This window comes from Monodelphis domestica, chromosome 7, assembly GCF_027887165.1.
Source record: "Monodelphis domestica isolate mMonDom1 chromosome 7, mMonDom1.pri, whole genome shotgun sequence".
Lineage (NCBI taxonomy): Eukaryota > Metazoa > Chordata > Mammalia > Didelphimorphia > Didelphidae > Monodelphis > Monodelphis domestica.
The window spans coordinates 26,623,065-26,645,568 of record NC_077233.1 but is presented as its reverse complement, the minus strand read 5'-3'; the positions used below and the strand labels follow the sequence as shown (position 1 = coordinate 26,645,568).

Sequence of the window (22,504 nt, the reverse complement as noted above, 5' to 3'; positions counted from 1 at the left end):
GTGTAGAAATCCGTCATTCTATAACTTTCTCTTCCTCTAAATGATGCAGAGGAAAGACTGCTAGCTATACTGCCCATGTTGAGGCTTTGATATTGATCATACTAAGACACTAATATCTCTCAGGCTCATTTCCCTTATCTGAAAAATGGGAGGGTTAGACTAGGTCAGTGATGGTGAATCCCTTAGTAGAGGGGCGGGTGATATGAGAAATCTCCTCAGGTGTCTGTTGAGAGCAGGGAGAAGAGCGGCCCTGCCTCAAGTTCCTCTGGCTTTCTAGTAACAAACTCTGGTGAACTCTGTGCTGGGGCAACAATGCAGGTACTCACATAGAGGGCTCTGGCACATGTGCCATAGGTTCACCATCACGGGATTAGATTATCTTTTAGGATCCTTCCTGATATAAATATGACATTCTGTGAGCCACCAAAATGCTGTAGAAGAAAAAAATACTAGAGTGGTAGAAAGAAAAAAATAGCCATCTCCCTAGGAAACTTGGCCCAATGGAAGGACTTAGATGTAGTCAGGAAGAACTGAGTGCAGACTCTACCTCTGGTATTAGCTATCTGTGACCATATGCAAATCATATGAATTCCTATTTTTTCATTATCTGTAAGATGGACATCATAATAATTTCAGTACCGGTCTCTCTGTTTGTGATGCATGTATGTAAAAATAATTTTACACCTTTTAAAGACCAGAAACATTAACTTATTTGCCCAAGATCACACAGCTAGAAAATATCAGAAGCATAATAAGGGCCTTGAATGTTGGGTACTTCAGACTCTTAACTCTACTTCTTTTGTTTTTATTTCTCCTAACTCTGCTTCTTAATAACTTTGGGGACCTTAGCCAAATTACTTAGTCCTCTTTGGCCTCAGTTTCTTCATTTGCTAAATGAAGGGATTACACTAGATTAGCTTTAAGGACCCTTCCTGTTGTCAGTCTGGGTTACTATAATTGGAAGTAGAGGACAAGGTGGGGGGGGGGAATGAAATGGATCAGAAATCCTGCTGTTAATGTCCCAAGCTCTTCAAATTTAAAGCCAGAAATCTCATGTTAGTGATATTTCATCTTCCCTGTACTCAGTGTATTGTGAAGGAGTGGGTCTAATCAGTGTTTGTTGATTTATGGAGTTGCCACAAGCCCATCCTTGCCTAGCCTGCCCTCTTCCCTAGGAACTGTCACTTCATGAATTGAAACGGGCCTTGATGGCCTGATGGAGATGTAGAGATAATGACAGGTGTGTGGATCACCATGGAAGGGTATATGTGCATTTCATCACATAACTCCTGGCGTAAGACAAGGATAAATTTTCCCTGGTGCCTACCTCCTGCTAGTTCCCTCCCTGTCTCTCTCCTTCTTTGCACTGTCTCCCCACTGCCCCCATCAATGGAAAAAGTAAGCCTACAATAATATTTAAAAAGGAACATAATCTACCTTGTAAAACAGTATGATATGGGCTGTCATGTAGTTATCATTAGTGAATAAATATTGTCAGGAGGTCTTGAGTTTAAATCTTGCCTCATACTTACTAAATGTGTGGTCCTGGGCAAGTCATTTTACTTTGAGTCTGTTCTCCCATCAGTAAACTAGAGAGTAATAGTAACTGTGCCAAGGTTGTTGTAAAGCCCAAGCCAGATAACATGAAAAGTGCTTTGCAAACCTTAAACCTCAATATAAATGTTGTAAATGGGTAAAGACTTGGAAGCACATAGTCTGGCCCCTCATTTTTAGAGATAAGGAACCTGAGGCTCAGAGAGATGGTGGCTATCCCTGATCCACACAGCAGAGTGGGAGAAGAGAATTGTATTTTGAGCTGGATGTGTGGATACTGCTCTATTTCCTCCTTTAAGATGAAATTTCTTTCTCAGAATCCCAAATGTAGTGACCCTAAAAAATCTCTTTCCCTCCTTTTCTTCTCCTCCCTACTTTCTCTTCTCTATTCTATTTTGAAACAGCATAAATCTCACAGTAAACCCTTCTCTCCATCCCCCACCCTCTCCCCAGTACACTTCCTGCCTTTCTAAAAGCAAAACAGGAGAAAAGAGCAATTACTAAGGAAAGTGGTCACCCTTGTGCTTCAGCAATTGATGATTGGAGTCAATACTGTATATTGGCTCCAAGGCAGAAGAGTGGTAAGGGCTAGGCAATGGGGGTCAAGTGACTTGCCCAGGGTCACACAGCTAGGAAGTGTCTGAGGCCAGATTTGAACCTAGGACCTCCTGTCTCTAGGCCTGGTTCTCAATCCACTGAGCTACCCAGCTGCCTCCTGCAATTAACGATTTTTAAAAGGAAAAAAAGATGTTTCCTAACTTTACTACATTAGAAACAATATTGCAATGTAGCACTATACTGATAAATGTTTAACAACCAACTCTCTTCCCCCCCAAATGTGATTATAATATACTTTTAAAATTGGATATGCATTAACATTTGCACCATCACTTTCTTAAAGCTAGACAATGAGAAAAAGAAACGAATTGAACCCTGATTTATAGAATTTACCCTTTTCTGAGTTGTAAATGTTCACAGTGGAAATTTAGCAGTATTGGAAGAGCTTAGTGGGGAGAGAGTCACACCTAGAGACAAGAGAACCTGGTCCTAATTTGTTCTCAGATACTACTGGCTGTGTGACCCTGGGCAAGTTACTTGACTCCTGTTGCATGGAAGAGGGAGCACAGGGAAGAAAAGAAAAGAAAATTTAAGCAGTCTATACCAGTTCTAGATAGCCTGGTTTCAAATCCCAGATCTTATGTTTCCTACCTGTGTGTCTCAGTTTCTCCATGTGTAAATTGGTGATAATAATAACAGTGATAACAGCCTTACAGGATTGTTAGGAGGCTTAGATGTCCAAATGGATATAGAGCATCCTACAAATCTTAAAACACAATTTAAGAGGGCAGCTAGATAGCACAGTGGATAGAACACCAGGTCTAGAATCCAGAGGATCTGCATTCAAATCTGGCTTCAGACACTTCCTAGCTGTATGACCCCAGACAATTCACTTTAACCCTATTTGCCTAGTCCATGGACAAATCACGTAACCCTATTTTGCCTAGACTTTGTCCTTTGTCTTAGAGTTGTTACTAAAACAGAAAGTAAGAGTTTTTTAAAAATCACAATCTAAATGTCAAATTTTTGTCATTTGATCTAATTTTTAGTTTTTGCTGTTTTAAGTTGTCCTCATTTATATCTTTGAAGCCATATATTGAGTAGGGGAGAATGTTCACCTGGGATTTTGATATAGAAAGGACTGAAGAAGCCTGCCCTCTTTTCTTTAACAACTGAGGAATCTTATCCCTAAGATCAACTGGCTGAAGTAGGATTTGAACCCGAGTCCTTTGACTCTAAATACACTCTTCATTTGATCAAACTTTGTTCCAAGTTAAAAAACAAAACAAAACTGTTAACTAGGAGAGCCAGGATTTAAATCTAGATCTTTTGATTCTTATCCAGTAAGTGTCTACCAAATTGTGAGTGAATGAATGAGTGAATTAATAAATGAATGAAAGCATGTACTGGGTACTTATTTTATGATGGGCACTGTACTAAGTAAGCACTGATACTAAACATGCAAAATGAAGGCAGTGCCTGCTCTTGAGGAGCTTACACTCTAATAGTATGGGGGGTTCTTTGGGTTACAGACCCTTTGGTAGACTGGTAGAGTCTACAGACATCTCAGATAATTTTTTCAATATTGACAGTTGAGGAAAATGCTAAATTTCCATCAAAGTGTATTGAAAAGTAAAGATATATTTTCTATTTAAGGTCACAGATTTCCCTCCCTTCTAAATTGGGAGTCCATAAAACCCAAGCATAGAACATTGGCAGTAGGGGATAACATGGGGTAGTTAGGTTTCTTGGTTTCTCTTAGTTTTTTCCTATCTTAGAACTGATACTTAGTATTGATTCTAAGACAGAAGGGAAGAGTTGTTGGTTTTTAAAATTCTTACCTTCCATGTACTGGTTCCAAGGAAGAATAGTGGTAAAGGCTAGGCAATGGGGGTTAAGTGATTTGCCCAGGGTCACACAGCTAGGAAGTGTCTAAGGCCAGATTTGAACCCAGGATCTCCTGTTTCTGGGCCTGGCTCTCAATCCACCAAGCCACCTAACTGCCCCCAAGAAGGGAAGAATTTTTAAAAATAGGGGATGGCAAAACAGATATGGGTAGTTTAGGGGGGGGTGGTTTGTTCTAAAAAATTGTTTGTGATTGTTTGTTCTTTAAGGAAAGTTGTGTGATAGATAGATAGACAGACAGATAGATAGATATAATGGGAATCGCATTTATACAGTATCTGTTATGTACCTGGCACTGTATTATGCATTTTTACAAATGTTATTGCATTTGAACCTCAAAACAATTAAGCAAGATAGGTGCTATTATTATACCATTTTACAGTTGAGGAAACTGAGGAAAAGATGTTGCCCAGAGTTGCACAGCTGGTAAGTGTCTGAGGCTAGATTAGAATCCAGCACTTCTGCTCTAACCACTGCACCACTAGCAACTGGGCATCTCTATATTCCATTACACTCGTGTGCCACAATTGGTCCAACCATTCCTTAATGGCTTGGCATACAATTTGCTTCCAAACTCTTTTGGTATTACTTCGAGAGATGCTAGGACTGTTTTTCGTGCAGATGGTGCTTTTGTTGCTCTCAATCACCTCCATGAGGTATAATCCTAGTAGGAAGTTCAAAGGCTATGAGGAAGAGTTCTGTCACTTTTATGAATAATTCCAGAGTTTTCCAAAATAGTGGGATCAGTTCCCAGGGTTAACCACAACAGTAAAAGAGCAGTGGACCTGCCTTTCGCTATCTTGTTTCTGACCCCTGGGACACAAGATTCCCTGTATCTACTGTTTTGGGGTTGGAAAATACTTGATGACTAATAGCTCCACATAGAGCTGAGCTTCAAGGGGTGTGTGCGCGCGCATGTGGTAATCAACAATGAAATAGTAGAACCAAGAGCACATCATATACAGCTACAGAATTGATACTGGAAGAACAAATTGTGAATGTTATCTCCAGATTGTGAACTGAAAGGTGTATAAATATGCCTGAGAATACCTTCTGTGATGAGGGAGGGCTGGGAGGGGCTGGGACACTCATGAATAAACTCTATTAATTTTTTCAAATGCTATGGAGAAAGAAAGAATAAAAGGAAGGAAGGAAAGAAGTAAAAAGAGAAAGAAAGAAAGAAAGAAAGAAAGAAAGAAAAGAAAGAAAGAAAGAAAGAAAGAAAGAAAGAAAGAAAGAAAGAAAGAAAGAAAGAAAGAAAGAAAGAAAGAAAGAAAGAAAGAAAGAAAGGAAGGAAGGAAGGAAGGAAGGAAGGAAGGAAGGAAGGAAGGAAGGAAGGAAGAAAGGAAGAAAGGAAGGAAGAAAAAAGAAAGGAAGGAAGAAAAAAGAAAGGAAGGAAGAAAGGAAAGAAAGAGGAAGGAAGGAAAGAAAGAAAAGATGAACAGAAGGAAGGAAGGAAGGAAGGAAGGAAGGAAGGAAGGAAGGAAGGAAGGAAGGAAGGAAGGAAGGAAGGAAGGAAGGAAGGAAGGAAGGAAGGAAGGAAGGAAGGAAGGAAGGAAGGAAGGAAGAAAGATGTTTGGGGATATATCTTATGGAATTAGAATGGAATTAGGTTGTACTTCTTGTATTTTGAACTAGGTGGTGACTTTAAGATTGCCTAGTTCTACCCCATTATTTAATAGTGGGGGAAAAAAATAGCCCTGAAAGCATAAGTGATTCACCTAAAGGCACAAAGATTAGTAACCAGTAGAGCTGGGATTTGAACTCAGACCACACTGATGTGTTGGAATTAGAGAGTTCTGAGGTTAGCAGGTAGCATTGTCATGAGAAATTGAGAATCACAGAACTTGAGTTGGAATGACCTGAACAGACATTCAGACCCACCCATATATGAAAAACTTGGCACTAAACCATACCTGGCATATGGTTAGCCCACCTTTGCTTGAAGCATGGCTCTAAATTAAATAAACGTTTTAATTTCTTGTTTTGAATCCATGTCAATTCCTATAAGTAAATGTAGGATGAGCTCGCATTCAAAGATGGCATCATTCCTTTTTCTTTTTCCAGATTACGTCGACACAATTTTTAATATTCATTTTCTGACATTTTGCGTTTTATATTCTGTCCCTTTCTCCCACCTCTCCCTCCTCCCAACATGACACAGGCTTCTTGATGAGTATTCTTGGCTCTTCCGGGGCTGTGGACTTGGGTGCAATCAAACATTTCTTTCTCTGTTCATTCTTAGCTGGGCACATTCCGGTCTCACGACGGGGACTACTTTATAGAACCACTGCTCCTCATGGATGGCCAAGAATATGAGGATGAACACAACAAGCCCCACGTCGTTTATCGGCGAAGTGCTCCTGGCCAAGACTCGTTCACCAGAAGACATACCTGTGATACTAAAGGTAACTTCAGAGCTGTAGGCTGTGGCTCTGCTGATGTTGCTAATCCCCACAAAATGCATCTTTGGCCTTTGAAGCCAGGTCCTCCTGCTGTAGGCCACATTCCTTTGATTTCTCCTGGTGATTTTCTTTTTCCCAGAGGCAGCCAGGTTTATAGTTCAGGAATAGCTGGAGTAAGGCAGAACTCTGGCCCTTATTAGTTCTGTGACCTGGGGCCAGTCACTTAACCTCTAAGGTCCTGGAGCAACACCCTAGGATTTATCTTGTAAATAATAGATGGCTAGCAGCCTTGCCTCAGTGGTCCTGCATATTTGCACGTTCCCAGAGCCTGAAGAAGTCCCAGATCTTTCACATGTTCATGCATTTCTAATTATGATGCTGTCAGCCATGAAAATGGAACCCCTGTCCATCAGCACCCAGACTCTCGCTTCTGAGATCCTCCTCAAGCCCTTCAGGTTGTACACGTCTTCTTCATATCGGTGTGCGTTTCATGTTTTGTTTGTGGAAGTACGATTGCGAGTGAGCCTATAGATTGCGTATTTGGCTGGGAATCAGATCTTTGTTTCTCCATTGCCTGCTAAGTCCTGGATGGTTTCTCTCCCACTTTGGTGGCTGTGGTATAAAGGCTTCCCCACCTTTCCCGAGTTCAGAGTCTGATGGCTCTTGTCTTAGCACTGTGTTCCTTAACCTGTAATTCTATGCCAAGCCTTCATTTCTCTTTTGCTCTTCTACATGGTGGATCCTAACCTTTGAGGAGCTTTTCTTTACATTTGTAAATATTTAAATCTTTGGGTTCTGAAACTGTCAGGCAACAGTCAACAAAAAAATCTTAAAGTACCAATTAAGTGGCAGGCACGTGCTAAATATTTAGGATACAAAGGAAAAAAAGAGTTAGATGCTCTCTCTCTCTTTTTTTAACCCTTACCTTCTGTCTTAGAATCCACACTAAGTATCTGTTCCATGGTGGAAGAGCAATAAAGGTGAGGCAGTTGGGGTTAAGTGACTTGCCCAAGGTCACACAGCTAGGAAGTGTCTGAGGCTAGATTTCCACTCAGGACCTCCCATCTCCAGTCCTCTTACTCTATTTACTGAGCCACTGGGCTGTCCCTATAGTTGATTCTCTTAAAGAGTAGTCTTATTGGGGGGTGGTGAGGATCCACCACCAGATTTGAGGGGGCTCTATGAATTTGGATGAGAAAAAAAATGGCATCCTTACCTTTACTAAGCATTTGCCTCAGATCTTTAACCATTATTCTGAGAAGAGGACCATAGATTTGCAAAGACTGCCAAAGGATCCCTGACACAAAGAAGGTTAAGAACCCCTGATTTAAATGGTCTCTGTTTTTGACGATAAAGTCTATTCGCATCTCCCTTAATTCATTACAGAAGATCCTTGGGCTTCCCACTGCCCAAATATGATTGTAGAGATATGTGTGGAATTGAAGTTGGAAGACCATCTCCTTTGTTACAGAGGAGAATAGAGGAGCAGAGAAGCACCAAGCTCCTGGGTCAAGAACTAGAGGGGGTCTCAGAGGCCATCTCATTTTATAAATGAGGAAACTGAGTCCCAGGGAGGTAAAGTAGTTTGTCCATCTAAGGCACTGTCCATTGCACAGGCAATAAGCATTTTGTGAGTATTAAGTGATAGAAATGCAATAAATTAAATAATATCCACTCAAGAGGAACTTGATCTCCTAACAAAGGCTTAGATTGTATGGTAATAACTGACAGGGCTAGAATTTGAACCCAGGTCAAGAGCAGTATGGTATATTAGAAGGAATACTAGATATAATCAGAAGACCTGGGTTCAAATCCTGATCAAGGCCCCTTAAGGATTCTCTGGTCTTCAGTTTTCTAGTCTGTCTTAATGAGTAAATTGGAATAAATCAGGGTTTCTGAACTTGGGTTCCAGGACCTTGTGGGTTGGTAAAGAAAAATATTTTGTTTCATGTATTTTAACATAATTTGTTTCCATTGTAATCGAATTTATTTTATTTTATGCATTTTAAAACATTTTTCTGGGAAGGGGTTCATGAGCCTCACTGGGCCACTGCCAGAGGGGTCCAGGACATAAAGAAGGTTAAGAGTTCCTGCAATGGGGGCAGCTAGATAGCATAGTGGATAGAGCAGCAGACCTGGATTGGGGAAGGACTTGGGTTCAAATTTGATCTCAGATACTTCCTAGTTGTATGACCTTGGGCAAGTCACTTAACCCTGCTTGCCTAACCCTTGCCACTCTCCTGTCTTTGCACTGATACTAAGACAGAAGGTAAGGGTTTAAAAATTCATGCAAAAGATAGCCTATGGGGTCTCTTCTGGTTCTCTGTCTATGATCACTAGACTCAATCAGGCTCCCTTCCCATGCTATTACACCACCTCCCCATTTCCCTTATTTTCTTCTCAAACTGCTTTGCCCCCTCTGATACCCCAACAAATCTAAAAGCCACAGAATATCCTAAAATGTCTGAAAATGATCTCTTCTTTCATCAAGTCCCATTTTATAAACTCCTGCCTGCCCGCAGGTTACCCGCTAATCCAGTCAGTGCTGTTGCCTTGTGGGGTTTTCCCATCTCCTGTGATTTCTTGTGCTTTGTGTGTGCCGCTGTGACTAAATTAGACATGCCTGGGGGGACAATTGCGTTTGCTTAGATTTTCCTGCGCTTGGTGGCAGGGACCCAAAAGTATTTGTCCTCCTCCTTTCCTGGGACAAAAAGTGTTTTGTCCTGCACCTAAAGCTTCTGCTGTTTTAAAGCAAAGCTCACTCAGTGTGTTGAGCCTTCGTCTGGGTGGCCGCAGCGAGTAGGCCTTTGCTTCTTGACCTCCCAGTGTCCAGCAGTTCCTGCATCCTTTGACAAAGTATTTAAACACATCAAGCGTGGAAGGACTTTGGGGTGGTTTTATATGAGGGAAGCCTCAGTTTACCCACGAAATCCATGTGTTCAAAGTCCGTTGAGTTCATGTGAACCTTTCTTCTCTCTTGTTGAACTAGTCCGCTCAGTGATACTCCTCTGAGACTGATAGCATTGGAAAAAGTGACCTGCTCTCTTTTGGTGTAGTTGTGTTGGTGGTGGTAGGCTCTGGGCAATGGTCGTTGACCATTGTAAAAATCTAATCCTTTGTGACTTTAAATTCTATCAATTGGGCCATGCCAATCAATGGGGATTCAGAAGCATCTCTAAGGTGGAATTAATTGGCTATCAAGTCATTCCAAGAATGAGAAACTCAAGGGAGAACTCATTTCTCCCTTAAAATGAAAGATCAGTGGTTCAGTCATTTCCTAGCTGTGTGACCTTGGGCAAGTCAGTTGACCTCCATTGCCTAGCCCTTACCTCTTTAACTAATACACAATATCAATTCTAATATGGATGGTAAAAGTTTTTAAAAAATACATTTTTTTAAAAGATCAGGAATTCAGCACGAACAGAATAGATCTAGATATGAATGAAAAGCTACCATGAGTTAAAGCCCCCAGTAGCCAGTTTGACCTTCTGGTCAACAGAAGGACTGATTCATCATTGACTCCTTTTGGTTGAATTCTGTAAGCATTTATTGCAGACCTACTATGTTCCAGGCACTCTCCTAATGCCTTCGTGTGACATACAACTCTTTCCCCCATTAGTTGAAGGAGCCAGCACCACATAATAGAATGAAGGCTGGCTCTTGAGCCAGGGAACCTGGTTTCAAACTGTGCATGAGTCCAAAGACAAACTCCTTTGACCATTCAATGCCACCTTCCCAACCACCAGAATCCATTCTTGGATTCTCTTTGGAGGTTTGGCCTTCGAAGACTGGTGAGGCAGCCTTGCCCTTTCCTAACTTGAGAGATGGCTTGGAAGCCCAGACCAGTTTGGTTCCCCCCAAGCCAGTCTTCTGAATGGTTCTTCCAAAGGTTGCTGCTGGACTATGCCACTGTGGTTTCTCTCTTCCAGTTGCTTCTGCTCCCCTTCTTTGAATTCAGATGCAGGAGGCTCAGAACAGTTGGAAAGAACCATGGAATATGGCACAATCCATCAGCAGCCGTTGAAGGGATGGACACCACTGAAACAAGGTAGCTGTTATCCACAGAGCAAAAATAGTGGGGGAGGGTAAGGGTGGGGACATTCCCAGGGAGATGCATCAGGGATGGACTGTGCTGAGTTCCTCTGGCAACCTGTAAAGTTGGAGATTCTCTCTTGGCAGGGATAAAATTGAGCACTTCTTGTTTCTCCTCTGCGTGTCTTATTTCCAATTCTTTGTGTCTTTCTTCCTTCCATGAAGATATAAAGTACATTAGAGCTAGAAGGAATACTAGAGAGAGTTGACTCCAATCCTTCCATGTTACAGAGAGGGAAACCGAGGCAGAGAGGGAAAGGGTCCCATAGCTATCTAGTGGTAGAGCTAGAGCTGGCCCGAAGATCTCTCTTTTCCAGGATTCCTTCCACTAAGCTATGCAGCCTCATTTTTAGGATCTTCCTCTCTTGGTCCTCCCATTCCCTGGCTCCCCTCAGATGGCTCATGTATGTTCCACTTTTGTATAGGTATTTATACCCATTGGTCCCTTGGGTTTATGTGTATGTATTTAGGCTTTTCTTCTGCCTTTGATTATAAGTTCCTCAAGGGCAGGGAGCATCCTCTTCCTTCTTCCTGCTCCTTGTGCCATGGTCCATCCAGTGGAGTGGCTGGCTAAATACCACACCTAGCAGGAAAGCCAAATGGTCAACTGTGATGAGCCATTTGGAAGAGTTTGCCATTGTTTTTGTAAGCTGTCTCCTGCTAACCACAGGAGCTGACCAAGATCATTACATTTCCAGATGGTACTCTAGACAATCAGGCAACCTAGTAGAATTGTAAGGGCTCTATGCATTTTTTTAAAGCTCTGACTGTGTGCCAGACATGAAATACAAGGAATGAAACTACCATCTTTCTCTCAGGGAATTTCCAATCTATCAGTATGTTTGAGACAGACACTCTTTACTTAATTCTGACTTTGGTGCAAAAGGAGAATTCGGATCTTTTAAATCAGTGAGAAAGGCATGTAGCCTGGCAACAAGAGTTTCTAATGCTAGAGTGGAAAGAAGGGAAGATTTATACTCAAAGATCATGGGTTCAGATCCCAGTTTTGCTTCCTTGAATGCTCTTGGGCAATTTACTTCCCTGCCCTAGACTTCATTTTTCTTTGCTCTGAAATAAGAAAGGTGGAACACCAGGGTTCTAAGGTTTCTTCAAACTCTAAATCTGTGTTCCTGTGAAATCCAAAATAAATGTCAATTTGATTGAGCATAAATATGCTTTTACATTTATTAATGTGATTGGAGTCCTTTGGTCTTACTTCATCTTCATTTCCAAATATATTTCTCCCCAAAGAGTTATTCCTTATAACAAAGAACGAAAAAGACTTTTGTTTTGAAAGTTGTTCATTAGTTGTGTAAACCTGTTCAAGTCACTTAACCCCCATTGTCTAGCCCTTCCCACTCTTCTGCCTTGGAACCAATACACAGTATTGATTCTGTAAGGGTTATTTTTTAAAAAAGGAAAAAAAAGTCATTCCATTTTTTAAACTGAAATATCAATCTACCCTGACAGTTTATCCAGTGTTCCAAACCCATAGTCCCCCACCTCTACAAAAAAGGAAGGGGGGGATGTACTCTTCTCTTTGTTAGGACAATTTAAGGCCAAGTGTTTGTTGTTGTTCAATCCTTTTCAGTCGTGTCTGACTTTTTGTGACTCTGTTTGGGGTTTTCTTGGCAGGAATACTAGAGTTGTTTGCCATTTCCTTCTCCAGCTCATTTGACAGATGAGGAAATTGAGGCAAACAGGGTGAAATAACTTGCTAAGCTAATAAGTGTCTAAGGCTGGATGTGCTAGGTGTGTGTTGGTGAACCTATGGCTTGAGTAAGGGCTGCTCCCTTCCCCCTCTGTACCACTCCTTAGAACATTTTTCACATCACCCACCCTTCTGCTGGGCAGCCCAATTGGGGTGGTTCCTTCGTCCCCTGTCTGGGATATGGGGGTGGCTCATGTGCTTGTGTGAGGGTGTTGTTTGGGCACTTGGTCTCTAAAAGATTTGCCATCACTTTGCTATGTCCTGAAGATATGAAAGCAAAATAAAACAATTCTGTCATCAGGGAGCTTCCACTTTATTGGGAGTTTCCTTTTTTCTTTGTTTTGATGGCATGATTCTATACATCAGTTATTCTTATTTTTCAAGTAAATTAGAATTTATTCAGTACCAACTCAACTATTTGCCTGGCAAGAAAAAGCAGAACCCCTTCCCCCAACCTACTCTGCCCTAGCATGTTGGGTAGACCAGATTTCCTATGTTGATTTTAGGATGAGAAAATCATAGCCTTAGAGCTGACCTCAGAGACCAGATTGTCTGGCAATCTAGTCTTACAGATGAGGGAACTGCAGCTCAGAGAACTTAAGGTAATTGCTCAAGGTTATCAAGGTAGCATGCATCAGAAGTAGGAGTTGAACCTGGGTCCTCCAATGTGAGAGCCGGTAAGTGTTCCTCTCCCTCAACTACACAGCTTCCTCTTAATGGAGGACCTGGTCAAGGCTTGGGAAGGCTTGATTGGATGACACTCTGACTCTCTGGAAGAGGTACCCATATTGGTGGGATCTCAGATCACTGGAGTATTCCAAAAGAGGATCTGGAGAAATTGCATCTTTATCCTGTCCACCAAGTTATGCCCATTCCCTTCCCTTTTTTCTTCAGTCCTGGTCATGAAAAACAAAAAGCCTATTAAGAATGCTGGTTACATCCACAGTTCATTTTTTAAATTGTATGTCGGAGATTCATCTCCTTAGAATATAAGCTTTTTGAGGCCAGGGGCTGATTGGGCATGTACTTTGTATCCTCCTGTCATAACAGTGTGCCCAGTACACAGGAAGTGATTCATGGATGGATGGATGGATGGAAGGTTGGGGAGGGAGGAAGAAGAAGGGAGAAGTTGTGGCTCAAGGATTCCTCTTAGCCCAACTGGGAAGTGTCATTTCTCTCACCAAAACAAATGAAGATCAGTCCTTGTTTGGGGCAGGAGTCCCAATTCCTTTTTTTTGGGGGGGGGGTGGGACGGAACAGAGATGAGCAATAGAACGGACAATCTTCTGTCCTACAGGCAGTGCTTCAGGCCCACAAATTGCTTAGAGGAGAACTTCTCCAAACATAACCCATCCCTCTGGAATCAGGCCCATGGCTTCAGGATAAACACCCTAAGGTTAGATTCACAGGAACAGATCGGACAGCCTGAGGGCAAAGGAAATATTGATGAGAAACTCTAGACACCCACTGGAAGACTGAGAGCCAAGATCTAGAGCTGGACTGGACTTTTAAGATTTTCTAGTATAGCTGCTGCCCCTCCCCCAACTTCTAACTATTTTACAAAGGAGGAAACTGAGTTCCAGACTAAATCAAAATGACTGGCACAAAGTCACCTAGGGAAGGGAAAGCAATACACATTTCTAGAGGACCCACTATGTGTCTAAGGTATATGGGATGTTCTGGGAGGACTAGCACCTCTAGAGGGAAGTTTGCCAAAGGTTTTTAAGGGCTGCTGGTCTACTTTGGTGTCTACCCATGATCCATCTCTCATCTGTGCCTCTGAGAAGCTGTAGCATGGGCAGTGGCTGAACCCCAGTAAATTGTATCCATTGTTAGACTCAACCACTTTAAGAGTAACCAATGTGCCTCAAACCTATCCATGAGTTAGAGGAGTGTCTAACCCAGGCACATGAGGACTTCTCTTAGTGGAAAGGATGTTTAAGAACAACTTGTTCCAGTGGCTTTGCTGAAACTGGTGCTGTGGATCACTTGGTGTTTGGTCAGATTTCAATGGTGCCAAAGTCATCCACTACATCCCAGGCTATCACCAGCGATCCTGACTTTTGTCTTGCCTCTAAATGTGGATGACTGGAAGGGAGAGTGAGGCTACTCTGCCTTACTTAAATCTAATTCACATGATGTCACTGGTCCTCTTCCAAATGAAGGGCAAACGACAACTATGGACCAGGCCCCATGCTGAATATTTATATATATCAATATATCATAAATATAAATATATGTAATATATATTTACACACGCACACAGAGAAGAAATGGTAGAGGTTCAAATGGCATTCGAACCAGGTCCTCTGGCTCCAAATCAGGGCATCTTTCCAATCCTTCCTGAACCTCTCTTTATCTCTGATATCTCTTTATTGTCTTTCCCATCACCTGAACTTCCCTCTGTATCCTTCTGTTCCCTGACAAATGTAAGATTAAAAATTATATCCAATACTCCAAGTATTATATTTTATAAGAATTTTATTAATAATAACTTGAAGTAGAGGAAATAAAAACCATGAGGGGAGAGAGAGAGAGAGAGAGAGAGAGAGAGAGAGAGAGAGAGAGAGAGAGAGAGAGAGAGAGAGAGAGAGAGTGTGAGAGAGAGAGAGAGAGTGTTAGTTTACCTGATCACAGTCAGGGGAGTGAGGAAGAAGAAAAAAAAAGATGGGGTTATAGCAAACAAAAAAATCACCAAAATGTAAGGACACAACATGGGGATGAAAAAGGAAAGGGATTCTGGGAAATGAAGTCCAGGGTACAAAATTCTATTTACACACAACCATGCTCTATAACAAAGAATTCAAAAGGAAAAGAATTGAAAAAAAAAACAGCCAAAACCAAACAATATTTTGAAGAAATCCAACATTCTAGGCGATGTTCCATTTAAATGTCTATTGTCCAAAGGTAGAGTAGTAAAGGCTAGGCTATGGGGTTCAAGGGATCTGTCCAGGGCCCCATAGCTGGGAAGCATCGGAGGCCAGATTTTAACTAGAGACCTCCTGTCTCTGGGCCTGGCTTCCAGTTCGCTGGGCCACCCATTTTCCCCTTCAAAGTTAGTTGAATCTTCTCCCTGACACACAGGTGAAGTTAATGCTATTACCAGAACAGTCAAAAGGTATCCTTTTAAACAGCCCATTGCTTTTTAGGTTTCTGTTTGAAAAAATCTGTTTCTTCTCTCTAGTCTCTCTTATCTCTCTCCCCTGCTCTGATCCCCCTGTGGCCAATACCCCCATCCATGTAGGGGCTTAGCCTAAGGGAAAATTACCCGGTCTCCTTTCCCTCTCTTCTCTCCCCTCTGCCCACATGGCCAATACTGTTACCAGGTGGTTGCAATGAGTCCTCAGCAATCTGCTCCAAGGATCTGGGTGATGAGCCCTCTGGGTCTGGGGCGCAGAAACAGGCAGGTAGGGCCAGAGGGCCAGGAGATCGGGAACCAGGTGATTGCAATCTTGGTTGTATCAGGTCTGGATCGGGGCTGACCGCCTGCAGGCAAAAGTGCCTGAGCTATCTATCTACTGGCTGGAACTGAACGAGCAGCAGCTTTGCAAGGGTAAAAAACCTTGGCCAGAGAGATATGGCTCAAAAAAAATTTTTTTCTAGGTACTAGATATTAAAGATTAAATCAGAAGATTGAGAGTTTTTTCTCCCAAAGTGGTTACGCCAACTGTAAATATTAAAATTTAGGGGAGATGGGGAGACTGAGGCAGGTAGAAATTAGTTTCTCTCTGCAAGGAGTATTATATTTTTAGAGGTTTATTGAAGATTAAGGATTAAAGAAAATACAGGATAAGAAACACGTGTCCAGGCCATAGAGTGGCCTAGATACAACCTCACCTACATTATGAAAAAAGCCAGGCCTGCCCCAAAATGGAAGTCCCAGAGTCAAGAGACACCCTCAAAAGCCTTTGAATCAGCTTAAATACCTTCTCGATCTTGGCCCAGGTGAGATTACAAGGCATTCTGGGGAAGTGGAGCAAAGGCTTATGGGGATTGTAGTCCTGTATTCGAGTCTATTTTTTTTACACAGGTACCTTAAACACAGTATTAATAGCTTGAATTTAGGTAGCACTTTTACAGTCTACAAGTAATCCTTTGATGTACAGTGTTTTATTTGCTTTCTGTAATAACCTTCTGAGGCAAGCTGTTATGCCCATTTTACAGATTAGAAAGCTGAGGCTTGGAGTAGGTAAGAGGACTTACAAAGGCCATACTACTGGGATTTAAATGAAGGAGGTGGTGAAGCTGGGATCAATAAAAGAACTGAGATTAGAACCCAGAATCTTCAGATTTCCAAACCCTGTACTCACTCCAGTTCACTAGGGTAATGTGTTAATTCCATGGCAGTGATTATTGTCTTTACTCATGAGGGCAAAGTAGATAACCATTATTCTCAGATTATTTATTGTTTAGCCATTTAGACATGTCTGATTCTTCATATCCCCTTGAACACCAATGCCATCCATGAAGTTTTCTTGGTAAAAGATACTGGAGTGGTTTATCATTTCCTTCTCTAGTGGATTAAGGCAGACTGGCTAAGTGACTTGCCCAAAGTCATACAACTAGTATCTGAAACTGGATTTGAATTCAGGTCTTTCTGATTGCAGGCCCAGTGCGCTATTCCCTGAGTCATCTAGCAGCTACCTTAGTTTATTAGAGAAGACTGTTTGACAAAGCTGAGCCTAAAGGGACTGAGAAACAAGGACCGATACATTTTGAGGGGAAGGGATCCTGTGATGTAAGGGAGGACTGGATAGCCAAGAGTTAGCATGACCATACTGGCCAAGAGTACCAGAACTTCAGTTCCTTCTTAATTTTTGCTTAGGTCTGAATTTGTCAATATTATTCCCGATTTTCTGAACCTTGGAGTTACGTGACCTGGATTCAAATCTCATTATGAATCCTATCTATGTCAATCTTAACCTTCTTGGGCCTCGGTTGCCTTATAAGTAAAAGACTAAATAGTCTCTCTAAGAGTGTTTCCCAACTCTAAACCTGTAATCCTACAGATCCACAAATAAAAATTCAAGAAACATTTCTTAGCTGCGGACTACATGCAAGATGCTGTCAGATAAAGACAACAAAGAATCACCCCCTGCCCTCCAAGAGCTTATTTCCTACTTCAAATTGATTTTATGTTGGTGGAATAATTTTTTTGTAATTAGCTATTTTTATTTTCTTTTTTCCCCAATCCATTTTCTTAAATTGTTTTCCTCTTTTTGTTCCTCCTGCTTCAGTCTTCCTTTTGGCCATTTCCCACTTGCTTTAAAAAAAAACTACAACAATATTTTTTTTAAACCCATATCTTCTGTGTATTGGTTCCAAGGCAGAAGAGTGGTAAAGGCTAGGCAGTGGGGGTTAAGTGACTCGCCCAGGGTCACATAGCTGGGAAGTGTCTGAGGTGAGATTTGAACCTAAGACCTCCCATCTCTAGACCTGGCTCTCAATCCATTGAGTCACCCATCTGCCCCCTTCACTGGCTTTTTAGTTAATCATTTATTCTGTCTTTTCTATGGAGAATTTTTATTTGCTTTCTGATTTCAGCCCTGGTCACAGGTAAATCCTCCTCTTCTTTGTTCTCCTTTATTATCATAATCTGGCATCTGTTCTGATGGCCAAAATGCTGATCCTGACAATCTCTGGGAGAGAAGCTTCCCATCTTCCCCCAAGGCCAGGCTAAATCTCCATGAACAGAACCAAGGGAGAAGTAGAGGCCAGAATCGGGGAAATTCCAACAAAGACAAACAGGGCCTTGTTGTGGGCTCTTTCTCCCCTTTGTCTAATTGACTTGTACTGGCCACATTTCTCTATTTTGTTAAGAGAAGGGGAAACCCACAGCTCCCTGGCATTTCTCTAAATTCTCCTCCCCAAGAATTTAAAGAAACAGGATTTGTCTGCAGCCATATTCTAAGCTATCGAAGAACTAGCTTCTAGTCAGAAGTGGAAATGAAAGAGAACTCTGAAGTTTGGGAGTCAAAGACCTCCCTGCAGTTTCCCTACATCTCCTCCTCTTTCTCTTCCCCACACCCCTGTTAAGCCAGCTTAGCAGCTTCTCCTCCCCAAAGTGGGCAGGCAATTCCTTCTGGCTGCCTTTCTCACTTCTGACTGACCCAGCTGCTTTATCCCATGAACCTGGGGCTTAGCGCCTTCACTCCTTCTCATGTCAACACCTACCTGTCTGCTGTCCCAGCTCCCAGCTTTCCTCATTCTCCACCGCAGATAAAGGGACAAATCAGATGACAGATCCCTGCTAATGCCGGTCCCCTCAGATAACCATAATACCGCTCAATAATTCTACTTTTAAGTCTGTATTTTACCTTTGCCCAGTCCCTGAGGAATGGAACAATAGCCGGGGCTATTTCGGGCATCTTGGCCTGATGATGGAGAAGCTATTTGGGGTTAAGTGAGTGGGTGGGACCCATTTAGGATCTTTCCAGTAATTCTCCAGTAGGCTGTCTCTTGAGGAGGTCTATCTCCTTAAGCGAAGAATCACAGAAAATGCCTTTTTGTTACTGAGAAGGAATCATCACGTTGATTTCTGAACTCAGGGCTCTTTGATTGTGCAGGAGGAGTTGGAAGTTGGAAACCCTTTCCCCCCGGAGTTCTCTGGAGCTCTGAATGACAGCTGGAAAGTTGCAAAGCATTTAGGGAAACCTGTCATCCAGAACAGAGCTGGAACTCTTTTCTCTTTTCCCTCTGGCTCAGTCCTTTTGATAATCATAATCAAAGTTCAATTTAAAGTATTTATTAAATGCCTGTCATATATTAGGTGAGTCAACAAGCATTTATTAAGCATCTCTACTGTCTTCCAGGAATTGTGCTAAGTAAACACTGCAGGTACCAAGCCAGGCACAAATTTCCTCTTTGCCTTCAAGGAGTATTTATTACTGAATATTTGGAAGGCAATCTGATCTGAGAGGGGAAAGGACTAGGAAAGACCTCTTGTTCGATATGGGACTTGAGCTGAGACTTAAAGGAAGCGAGGGATTCTACAAGGCAGAAGGGAGCAGAAAGAATATTCTAAGGATGAGTGACAGAGGCTGGTGATGGAGTGTTAACAATGAGGCTGGATCATAGAATTTGGTGAATGGTTTTAAAGATTTTGGAGAGCCTTAAATACCAAACAGAGTTTATATTGTTTTGTTGGTCACTTGTTTTGGTTGTGTCCTCCTTTTTGTGAGGTTTTCTTGTAAAAAAGACTAGAGTGGTTGGTTGTTTCCTTCTGCAGCTTGTTTTACAGATGAGGAAACTGAGGCAATCAGGGTGAAGTGACTTGCCCAAGGCCACACAGCTAGTAAGTGTCTGAGGCCAGATTTAGACTCAGGAATCTGAGTCTTCCTGGCTCCAAGCCTAGTGTTCTAGCCACTGTGCCACCTAGCCACCCCCTTAATTTATATTGATTCTGAGAGACATGGGACTCATTTGGCATTGTGGCATAGTTAGACCAATGCTTTTAAATAAATCACCTTGGCAGATTCGATAGTCAAGGTGAAAGGTGATAAAGGCCTCCATGTGAGAGGTGGGAGGAGAGAGGTGATGAAGGGAAAAACAATAAGACTTGACAACAGATTGGAGAGGTGGGCTGAGGAAGAGTGAGGAGCTGAAGATGGCACCAAGATTGTGAGCCTGCATGATTGGGAGGATGTCAGTACTCTCCACATTAATACGGAAGTTCAGAAGAGAGTAGAAAATAAGCTAATTTTAGATTTGGCAAGTCCTGGGTTCAAAAGTTCCCCTTTGATCAAATACTACTGACTGTCTGGTTCTAGTTTCTCTACCCCAGACAACTCTAAAGGCTCTTGCTGACCTTCTTTGGTTTAAGGAGCTCCTTGCCCCAAGGATGTCAGGGATCCAGTCTTGTGCAGGCAACGGGGAACAAAAGAGTAAAACCTCAAACATTCTCTGCCCGCCTGGAGCCTACATTCTACTGATAGAGATCAGTAATACTGAGTATTTGAGTAAAAGATGTAAAAGGATTTTGTTGGTTTTTTTTTAACAAATAAGAGACTTTTAACAAACCCAAGAAATGATTTTTCATATTCAATTTATTTCAAGACAGAGTAAATCAAAGGCATATAAATGGTGTGATTGTTGAGTCAGAATCTTTTAAAGGGAAGAAATAGATGCTAAAGGTCTCCAGGCTCATTATCACCCACATCACACTCAGCGTTGAATTTGTTGTTCTGTCCAATTCGAGATGCTGCATTGGAAAGAAATGGAAATTGGTCCTCCCAGTGTGGAAGAAATTCAATCTGCTCTGACTGACCTCCAATATTTGGCTTCTGAGGCCAGAGTCTTAACCGCTTGACCTTATTTCAGGAATGTGGCTTTCACATTTTCCAGGGAGCAAGTCACCCACCCCCGAAATCAATGTTCAGGTGAAATGGGGTGATAGCAGTATAGCTTGACAGGCAGAGGAATGAGAGAAGGAAGGAGCCGGACCTTTAGGGAATGTTGGGTAGGCAGAATGTAATTACCTCGTTTCGACTTAGCCCAAGCCCCAGGTGCGGAGAGAAGGCGGGAAGAATACTTATTCGCTACTTCTTATTCTGCACCGGTCAGCCAGGGGCCTCCTGAATTATAAAATGAAAACTTAAAAAAATTCTATCTGGGAATAATGGCCACAGACACCGTCCATCCTTGGGTCACGGCCAGTCTTGTCATTTGGGAACTTGCTTTCTGTATTAATTGGTGTGGAAAGTGAGGCTGTACTTTGTGGCGAAGGGAAGAACAAGAGTTCAATTGAACGGCCATTGAATAACCAAAGAGCTTGAGAAGGTGTTGGGGAGTCTACCATTCCTTTGACACAGATGGAAGAGAGATGCTCTTGGCCCCCAAATGGGATGAACTTAAATTGGTCTCTTCTTAAACCCACACGTTTTAAGGGTGGAAAATGGTCTGTGGCTCAGAATAACTACAGTTGACATAGATGGTCATCTAGTCCTGACCCCTCAATTTACAGATCAGGAAACTGAGGCCCACCACAGCAAATATCAGAGACAGGATTGGAACCCACATTTTTCTAGCTTGGCCTGACTTACCCCTCCCAAGAGGAGCACCAGCAGTGATCAGCATCTTTCACCCCCTCAGTATCCAACAAAGCTAGGGATGCTGGAACAAGTGGAGTTTTCAGCTGGTCTGTTTTGTAAGAACCAGATTAGGCAAATTGTAAGGGATTTCTCACTTTGTGCAATAGGTGGATTCATTCTTGAAAAGCTCAAAGAGTGGCTTAAAGCTCCAGACCCAATTCAGGTCTAATGCTCGAATGTTCTGTAATTTCTTACATGGGAACACAGCCAGGAAGAAGCATTCTTTCTCCTTAGGCAAGAACAAGCTTTTTGGGAAGCAGGAAGGGAGGAGAGAAGGAGGTCACCGTGTAGACAAGCCAATCACAGCCTCCAGGAGAGGGGCGGGCAGTTCCCCTGAGAGTTGAGCTTTCAGGCCCAGGGTGAAAGGGCTCCCTGGACATCCACTCCCCAGGTCAGCACTCCAGGGCAAAACTGCTCATTTGGGGTTACCAGGGCCTTTCTATGGAAGTATGAGGCTGCAAACATATCCTCGGCATTTCGTTTCAGATCTTTTAGCTTCTTCGGGGGGTTCACCAAGGCCATACACGAGCCTCACCAAGTGCCAGCTGAGAGGATGAGATCAGTGAAAAGGAGATGCTGGAATGTGTTCAGGGTACAGAATTAGTCCTTAGGCCAATATACCTCTGTAAGCATGGACCCTCACAGGATTCCTAAGCAGCTCTTAGCTCAGGGGAGCCATCAAAATTAGGGAGGACAGAGGGGACTTTGAGGTAGGGAGGGGAGATCTCTATAGAAACCTGGAATCATGGGATGAAGCTGTGGGCAGCAGGGAATCCCAGCAGCCAACAGACTGGCATTGGGGAACAAGCAGGAACTGATGGAGATATTGGAAGAAAAGGCTTCAGGCTAAACTAGAAGGACTTAGAATTCACTAATAACCTCAAATAATTATGGGGACTACAGCTACCTGGAAAAGAATAAACTTCCTTTCAGACCATGGAAAGGACTGAAGAGTTTTCATTACTCAGTTTACCCAAGCATGATCAAAGCTGAGTCCTAGCAGGAACATCCCTCTGAAAATTCCAGAATTAAAAACCAAGGTCTGGGGCAGCCGAGTAGCTCAGTGGATTGAGAGTCAGTCCTAGAGACGGGAGGTCCTGGGTTCAAATCTGGCCGCAGATACTTCCCAGCTGTGTGACCCTGGGCAAGTCACTTGACCCCCATTGCCTAGCCCTTACCACTCTTCTGCC

At 42.5% G+C, this 22,504-nt stretch overlaps 1 protein-coding gene across 1 annotated transcript in view; it reads left to right on the top strand.

The window, feature by feature from the left end:
* Positions 1–22,504, top strand: part of ADAMTS9 (ADAM metallopeptidase with thrombospondin type 1 motif 9) — a 208,757-nt gene that overhangs the window by 4,791 nt on the left and 181,462 nt on the right. Inside the window, 1 exon segment of the mRNA XM_056804375.1 lies at positions 6,263–6,425. Within this exon segment, the coding sequence (XP_056660353.1) occupies positions 6,263–6,425 (163 nt within the window).